The 8699-nt window shown below is 36.9% G+C and overlaps 1 protein-coding gene across 5 annotated transcripts in view; it reads left to right on the forward strand.

Moving 5' to 3' along the window:
- LOC107720394 (serum response factor-like) overlaps window positions 1-8699 on the forward strand; it is a 26500-nt gene that overhangs the window by 2224 nt on the left and 15577 nt on the right. For all 5 annotated transcript variants that reach the window (XR_001637609.1, XM_016528087.1, XM_016528088.1 and 2 more), the window contains exon 2: window positions 1494-1760. Coding sequence is in view for 4 of the 5 variants with exons in the window: in XM_016528087.1 (XP_016383573.1) it covers window positions 1494-1760 (267 nt within the window). In the remaining variant the exon portion in view is untranslated. The remainder of the gene's footprint in view (window positions 1-1493; window positions 1761-8699) is intronic.

Consider the following 8699-nt stretch of genomic DNA (forward strand, 5'->3'; position numbering starts at 1 on the left):
ATGCCGATATTTAAAAAATGCCAAATATCGGCCTTGGCGATATATCGGTCGACCACTAATGCTCATTCTAACTAGTGTTATATGCCATTAGTTGTACCATACCACTATACGTACACTAGTACTGTACTCATACTAAAACTTAAACTGTTAGTTCACCCAAAAATGAAAATTCTGTCATTGCCCTCATGTCGTTCCAAACCCGTAAGACCTTCATTCATCTTCGGAACCCAAATTAAGATATTTTTGATGAAATCCGAGAGCTTTCTGACCCTGCATAGACAGCAATGCAACTGAAACATTTTATGGCCCAGAAAGGTAGTAAGGACATGGTTTAAAATAGTCCATGTGACATCGGTGGTTCAACCGTAATGTTATGAAGCTACAAGAATACTTTTTGTGAGCAAAGAAAACAAAAATAATGACTTTATTCAACAATTTCTTCTCTTCTGGGTCAGTCTTCCCTGAGAGTACCGCGACTATTTACTGATAGTGCTGTACTAATAGTATTACTACTATACTGATACTCATACAATACCAATACTAATACCATTATAACCTGACAAGTGCCATACCACTACATTTACACTAGTTCTGTCACTGATACTAGTACTACACGGATAGTAGTGCCATACCACTGTGTGGATGCTAGTACTACTCCACCACTGTTAACAATTACAAGTACTTTACCTACACTAGTTAACATGCAAGTGCTACTAATACTAGTTCTATAGCACTATACTGTTACAAGTTTACTGCCGTGTTGACACCATGCCACTATAACACACATTGCAACAGCAAAGACTTTAACAACATACACACTCACTGACTACACTAACCAGACACATCCCGCCTCTCAAGAGCTAATTTCAGCTCAGTCAGAACCACATCTGCATTCGTTATGAGCAGTTGAGGTCTGACACTTCTGACAGGGTTTCAGTTTAAGGTAGTTTCCAAATCTGTTCTGACTCATTTGTCATTGCTCGCTCAATTGTCATTCATTCCTGTCTCAGCAGAAATAGCTCTGATGCCCGGTCAGGTTACTGCAGCCCTAGACATTGTTAATACATTTGCTTATCTTGAGAACCGGCCTAGTTGCAGAAGTCGGGCACGGAGGGTGTAATGACAACCTGCAGTAGGCCACTGTGACCTTCAGGAACATGTGACAGCCTTCTCTGGTATCTGTGGCTTAGTAGTTGCAGTTAGTTGCCAGTTCTTTTTATCTCTTTTGCTTAATCTGCCGTCATCCTTTTTTAGTTTTTTCTTACCTCATTACCATTTGAGGGATAAAGATCAAGCCATGTGGTTTTCAACTACACAACATTTGTGACAATACCCAGATGTTTGCCATTGTCCACTCAATCAGTGTTGAGGTTACTAAAAACAAGTTTGCCATCACTTATCAATCAGAGTGTCCACTGGTCAAGGAAACGTCACTCTAATACAGAAGGTCTTATCGTTATCTTGCTTTTTTCTATTCCTCTCAACGTTTCCAGGCTTATGAACTATCCACCTTAACGGGGACGCAAGTTTTGCTCCTGGTTGCCAGCGAGACGGGCCACGTCTACACGTTCGCCACGCGGAAACTTCAGCCCATGATCACCAGTGAAACGGGTAAAGCCCTGATCCAGACCTGCCTAAATTCCCCTGATTCTCCACCCCGTACGGACCCTTCAACGGACCAGCGGATGAGTGCCACCGGATTCGAGGAGACGGACCTCACCTACCAGGTCTCAGAGGCTGATGGTCTCACAGAGCCAAAGGTACATACTTTCTGATACATATTTTCAGTCAATTAGTCGATGACTAGATGGTCGTAAGTAAGCTCTGTATAATCCTGCTAGTTTAGGGTCATGTTGTTTACAAGACACAGACCAGATGTATTTCTCAAAGGTGTTCACTAAGGATGCATTTTTGTTTTTATGATAGCAAGAAAGGATGGAGTGCAACAGGTCTCAAAACATGTTTTGAAATTTGGTAGAAAAAAGTTGAAACTTGTTAATTTGATAAGTAATTTAAAACTTTCAGGATGTGTGGAGTAACAAATTGCATGGACCAGACGCTTTTCTTTAGAGGTATGCATTTTGGATGCATTCTTTTGTTCACAATAGTTGGATGCCACACAACACAACTTTTTGTGTTTTTTGAAAAGTTTGACTAACTTGGTAGAAAAAAATTTAAACTTTATACATAATTTTAATTAACTTTCTGGATGTATGGTGCAACAAATTGCGTGGATCAGAAGCTCTTCTTTAAGGGCGTTCACTTAGGACACAGTCTTGTGTTCACAATAGCTGGCTGAAGCACAATGGGTTTTGAGATTGGTAGAAGTTGGTAGAAATTTTGGTAGAAAAACATTAAAACTTGTTAATTTGATGCATCATCTTAAAAATGGTCAGGACACATCATGCAACGAATTGCATTCTTGTGTTCACAATAGCTGGATGGAGCACAACAGGTCTCAAATTTTGTTTTTAAAGTTGAACTAAGTTGGTAAAAAAGTTGAAACTTAATTGTTAATTTGATGCATTGTCTTACAAATGTTCTGGATAAGTGGCACAACAAATAATGTGAACCAAACTTTTTTTTATTAGGGGTGCTCACTTAGGATGCATTCTTGTGTTCATAATAGCTGGCTGGAGTACAACAGGTTTTGAGACATGTTTTGAAAATTGGTAGAAAATTAGGTAGATAAAGTTAAAACCTGTTGGATACATGGATAAAATTATGGGTACATCATTTAAAAAAGAAAAGGAAATCTAGATAAACTCGCTACCTGACATTAAAGTCGGCATGAAACGGAAGTTGCGATTGTCTTTTCTTCTCTACTGTGACGTATGGAGGTAAGGTTTTTGATTAAAGATTATGAGGGCACATGAATTAAAAAAAAATAATGAAGTGCACGGATAAATTATTTATAATAAACACTACAGTATTCCATTAAAAAAATAAGAATTTTCAATTTTGGTTTCATGGTGACTTTAATGTTGTTGGTTTGACTGGACTAGTCTCATTAGACCAGTGGTTCCCAACCCTGGTCCTGGAGGCACCCCAACACTGCACATTTTGCATGTCTCCTTTCTCTGACACACCAATTTCAGGTCTTGGAGTCTCTATTAATGAGCTGATGACCTGAATCAGGTGTGTTTGATTAAGGAGACATGCAAAACGTGCAGTGTTGGGGTGCCTCCAGGACCAGGGTTGGGAACCACTGCATTAGACTATTTGGTTAATGAATTAGTTGAGTGTGCCAGATATTTTTTACATCTAAATACGAATCTTTATATCACCATAGTCCATCATTTGAGTAGAAACTTACTCCCATTCCTGAGTTTCTTGACCTTTGCAGGTCTTGGTTTTCCAGACTACAATAGCGTGTTTTAACGTGGAAAGAAATCATGCACAGCTTTCACACAAAACCCCTTTTCGACTATCTGCATACATCCTGCAAATACCATATTTGCCTACATTTAAGAATGTTTGCGTCACCCCAATCACGTCTTGCATGGCAGCATGTATTATTGTCCAGCTCTCATTGATAAGGATTAGATGCTGTCTGCATGTCCTTATATAGTCTGATTTTCCCAGTACACTTTCTTGGCTCATGGCTGATCACATTCCGTATAAGCTGCAGCTGTTTTCAAATTTGGATGACATATCCCCCCCTTTTCCCTACTGATTTAGGGCAAGCAGTGAGTGAGCATGCAAAAATTAAAAACCCGAACCTCTGTTTAAGAAATTGCTTTAAAAAAAGCAGATCCTCATCTTGTTGAGTTGATGACTAGCTCATCATATAGTCCATGTTTTGAAAAGTCATCAAAGGAATGGGGTACCTCCTTCCATGTTTGATGACTGACAAATGCTCCAGGGCTTTATGACACAGATTGGTTTTTGGTTACAGATGCTAAATATTAGTGGTCGACCGATATTGGTTTTTTGACAGCCGATGCCGATATCTTGGAAAGCAGGGTGGCCGATATAAAGCCGATATAATTTTATTTATTTTATTTAATATTTAAGAAATTTGAAATCATTTGAAAATGGATTAAAAAAAATAAATGTGTAAAATAAACATGCTTATACTTTAAATGACAAAGTATTTTTCACAAATAAACAAATATTTTATAAAAATATAATTAAAAAGGAAGTATACACTGTAACCAACAGGACACTCAGTATTCTGGGAAGTTTGTGTGCATTGGGAATTAGTGTTGGGCGATATGGTAATTTTTCAAATCGTCATATCGCCAGCCCGTGCGATCGCCGATACACGATATTATCGTGCGTGCGTGCATGGGTGGGTGGGGGCAAGAGAGAGACTCTCTGTACTTATCATAGGCTATTTCATAACTAGCCTATGTGGTGTTTTAAACCGTGCGGGTGTGCGAGAGAGAGCCTATGAAAGCACCAATAATCGAAATATACTTTCAAACATACTGATAAACTAACATGTTAAATATAAAAATATTTAAAACAGCCATTTCATATATATTCGGATACAACAGTCATAAATCGCTATTAGGACCGCGCGTCCTGTGACAAGTTTGGCGCATCAGAGCACGGAAGTTATCGGTCTAAAAGGTCTGCAGTCCTTTTAGGTCCTACAGTCAGCATTTACCTGTATTTTTGAAAAGGTCCTGTTCACACATGATCTCTTAACGGTAATTTACCAGTAAAGACTGTATGTGTGAAAGGGGCTAAACTCTTCCTCTGCATATGCGGTGAGTTTGGGTTGCTTAACATTCATCTGGGAAAACTCACTTGATTTGTAACGTAAATCATTTAAACTTATGCCAACACAGGAGAATACATCAATATATTTCTAAATATGCGTTCAAAATAAAAGTTTCTGACTTTGCATGTGGCCAAATATTAAAATTAAATGGATTTAAACGTCGTTGAATCACATCAAAACATCAGATTACTCGCTTGTCAAAATAATCAGTAGATTACTTGATCAGCAAAATAATCATTAGTTAAGCCCTAGATTAGTTAAAACATTTCAAAATACAACTGCATTGTTTTACTTTTTGTGATTAATCAGATGCCGTTTCACTCGGATATACGTCACAGTAGAGAAGAAAAGACAATCGCAACTTCCGTTCATGCCGACTTGAAAGTTTGTCGATAGCGCGTCTCAAGCCCCCTTCACACTGCCAGCGACTTTTTCGTTGTATGTCGCTAGACTCTGTACTGTGAAGACGCTTGTGGGCGTTCCTACTGCTGTCGCTCTAATGTTATTGGTAGACTGCACGTCTGGACATATCTTTAGAAAATGCAATCACAAACAAATATATACTGCCGATTCAAATATTGTGACAATTAATTTTGTAGGGTGCCACAAGTTTGTTAAAATTTCCAAAGGGTGCCGCGACTAAAAAAAGGTTGGGAAACACTGATATAAATAACAACTCGAACCATCAATGTATGAATCAAACTCACTTAGCCAACAGTTTCTTTTCTACGCATCATTTTTTTATATCCATGTATGTGGTTACAGTCAAATCATATAAAAGTGAAATCGCTCAAGAAATCTGTCCTGTCTTGCCTGCACTCGAGGCGGTGACGTGTGAGCGCCCACCCCACATTCTGTCGCCAACAGTCACTGTCGCTCGTGTCGCCGGAAGTCGCCAGCTCTCCATTGAAAATTAATGGGAGCATGTCGCTTTGTCGCTGGCAGTGTGAACGGGGCTTCAGTGAAGCAGAACAGTCCTCCTGTCAGCATTCAATTTGCACGGAGCGACCGTCACGCAGAGAGCACGCGATCATGCAGGATACACATGCACACTTCACAAGATCTCACAGCTGGATTTGACTAAGTTTTGCAAGATTTTTATAATTATATATGTTCATTAGTCATTTAAAGATTTGTTTAAATTATATAAATGCGTATTTGCTGAAGGCTGACGGCAAACGTGAAAGTATTATAATGTTTGCCTTTCTATTACTAATAATATAAAAGCAATCGTTATAATACTTTTTGTATTTTATTTCCTTTGTTTAACAGTTCTATCTGATTATTACTTCTATCCGTATTAGACAGAACTGTTAACGACAACAGCGAACAAGAGGGAGAATGTGAGCACTGTGTGCTCAGGCGCTGCCGTTCTCAGTGACGTCAAAATAAAAGTCCTCGAACAACATCGGCCAAACAGAAAAACTTATCGGATGATGCCGATATTTGAAAAATGCCAAATATCGGCCGATATATCAGCCTTGGCGATATATTGGTTGACCACTACTAAATATGTCAAAAGTCCCTGCAATTTGGTACTAAAATGAAACGCACATAATAGACTTGTGCCGGTATTCGGTAATGCGATATATCACGGTAATGAATATGCACGATATTGTTATCGTGGGCACTTCTAAATACCGTGAATAATTATATATTACAAATTATTCCGAATTTTAAATGCATTTTAAGAATACTTTTCCCATCAACTGGTCAAAATGCACAACACCGCTGTATGCTGCGTGAAAGACGCGTGCGCACTCTGATGTAAACAAGCGCGGATGTGAAGCACATGGCGGAACATGTGAGAGACGCTCTGGATGAAAGCGCACTTTCACTCTCTGACAGCAGATGGCGCTAAACTGCAGAAATAATAATAATAATAATTCATTTAAATGCAGCCGTTACCCCGGAAACCCTGTAAACAAAGCAGCTGCACTACTTCCTGTTTCTGAATCATGTTTAAATGATTTAAATAGCCATTCAGATTTGTGTATTTGCTATGATGTTCATCACAGCGCCAAATACTTACATATTTAGACTTAATAGGCTATTTATTTTCAAACTTTTTTTTACATTTTAATCTGGACTACAACATGCCCTAGATATTGTTTGAAAGTGTTTTGATTCTTTATTGTTCGGTCACACTTTACATTAGGGCTTCATTAGTTAACATTAGTTAATTCATTAGTTAACATAAACTGCCAATGAAAAATTCTTCTGAACATTCATTAATCTTAGGTAATTACAATATTTAATAACAGGTTGTTAAAATCTAAAGTTGCAACTGTGTTATTTAATGAGCTAACATGAACTAAGACTTGTATTTTTTAAACAGAGATTAATAACTTCTGTAGCAAATGTTGCTATTGCTCATTGTGAATGTTAATGCATTAACTAAGGTTAACTAATGAGGTCTTATTGTAAAGTGATACCTATTGGTCTTTATAGTTCTTTTGCACTTTAATCTGTGTACAGTTTTTAACTTTATACATTTTTCTGTATTGCTTTATTGCATTTAAATGTTCAGTTATTTTTGTTATAAGAAAAAAGTTATTAAACCTGTTATACTGTATTATGACAGCACTTTTTTAAACTAAATTTCAATATCGTGATAATACCGCATACCGTGATAACAGCATTAGCAATTAATCGCAACATGAAAATTTGATACCGGCATATCCCTAATGCGTAACAATATCTAAGAGTTTTTTTCAGTAGTACCAAGTACGAACTCAGTTCGGTACCTGCACACTGTAATGGACAACTTCTTTTAATTCATGCAGACGTTCTATGAGAAGCTCTTCCATCAACTGAAACAATCAAATATACTCCAAATACGATCGTAGTGAAGTATTCATGTAAGGAAAATATAATATTATATATTCACTGTTAAAGGGACAGTTAACCCAAAAATAAAAGTTCTGCCATCATTTATTCATCCTCATGTTGTTCAAAACCTGTACGAGTTTCTTTCTTCTGTGGAACGTAAAAGAAGATATTTTGAATACTGTTGGTAACCAAACAGTTGATGGTAACCATTGACTTTCATAGTCTGGACCAAAAATACTATTGAAGTGCGTGAGTAAATGAAAACTGAAATTTCATTTTTGGGTGAACTGTCCCTTTAAGTGTACTGGACCTTTGGACTCAAATGAAATTGAATATTCTGACATATATTTATTTACTGTGTCATCTGTGTTCATCTGCATTAGTTTTGAACTAACCGCTTTCATAGATAAATAAAATTACTGTAAATAAATGTAATAAAACATAATTAAAACTATTTTTTTAGATTGTTGTGTAACAACTTGTTTTTAATACGTGTTTATTTCCTAAACCCTGTCTTTTCCTAAAGTCTTGTTAGACTACAGTTTAAAAGTGTAAGGTCAGTTATATATACAGTGGGTATTGAAAAGAATCACCCCCTTTAAAATAATCACATTTTGTTGCTTTGCAGCCTGAATTGAAGACGGACACAGTTTTTCTTTTATCCAGCTGAATTTACTCAGTGCAGCTTATAACATCCAAGTGAAAGATATAACCCCAACATGTCAGAAAAAAAAACAAAAACAATCACTGAGTTGGAAAAAGGATCAGCCCTTGTGTCAGTATTTTGTTGAACCACCTTTTACTTTAATTACAGCATTTAGTCTGTTGGGATTTGTCTCTACTAACTCTGCACATCTAGACTTTGCAATATTTGCCCACTCTTCTTTGCAGAACTGCTCAAGTTCAGTTCAATTTGATGGTGAGTGTTTGTGGACTGCAGTCTTCAAGTCATTCCACAGATTTTCAGTGCGGTTTAAGTCTGGGCTCTGACTAGACCATGCAATGAATACAATTTATTTACAAAATTAAATTTACAATTGAATTTAAATTTTTGGTAATTGACAAAATTAAAGTTAATTGAAAGTATGTTTTTTTTTTTTTTTTTTTTTTTACATATTAAAAGTTTGTTTTATAG

The sequence above is a fragment of the Sinocyclocheilus rhinocerous genome, unplaced genomic scaffold, assembly GCF_001515625.1.
Source record: "Sinocyclocheilus rhinocerous isolate Xijiao unplaced genomic scaffold, SAMN03320098_v1.1 scaffold391, whole genome shotgun sequence".
Classification (NCBI taxonomy): Eukaryota; Metazoa; Chordata; class Actinopteri; order Cypriniformes; family Cyprinidae; genus Sinocyclocheilus; species Sinocyclocheilus rhinocerous.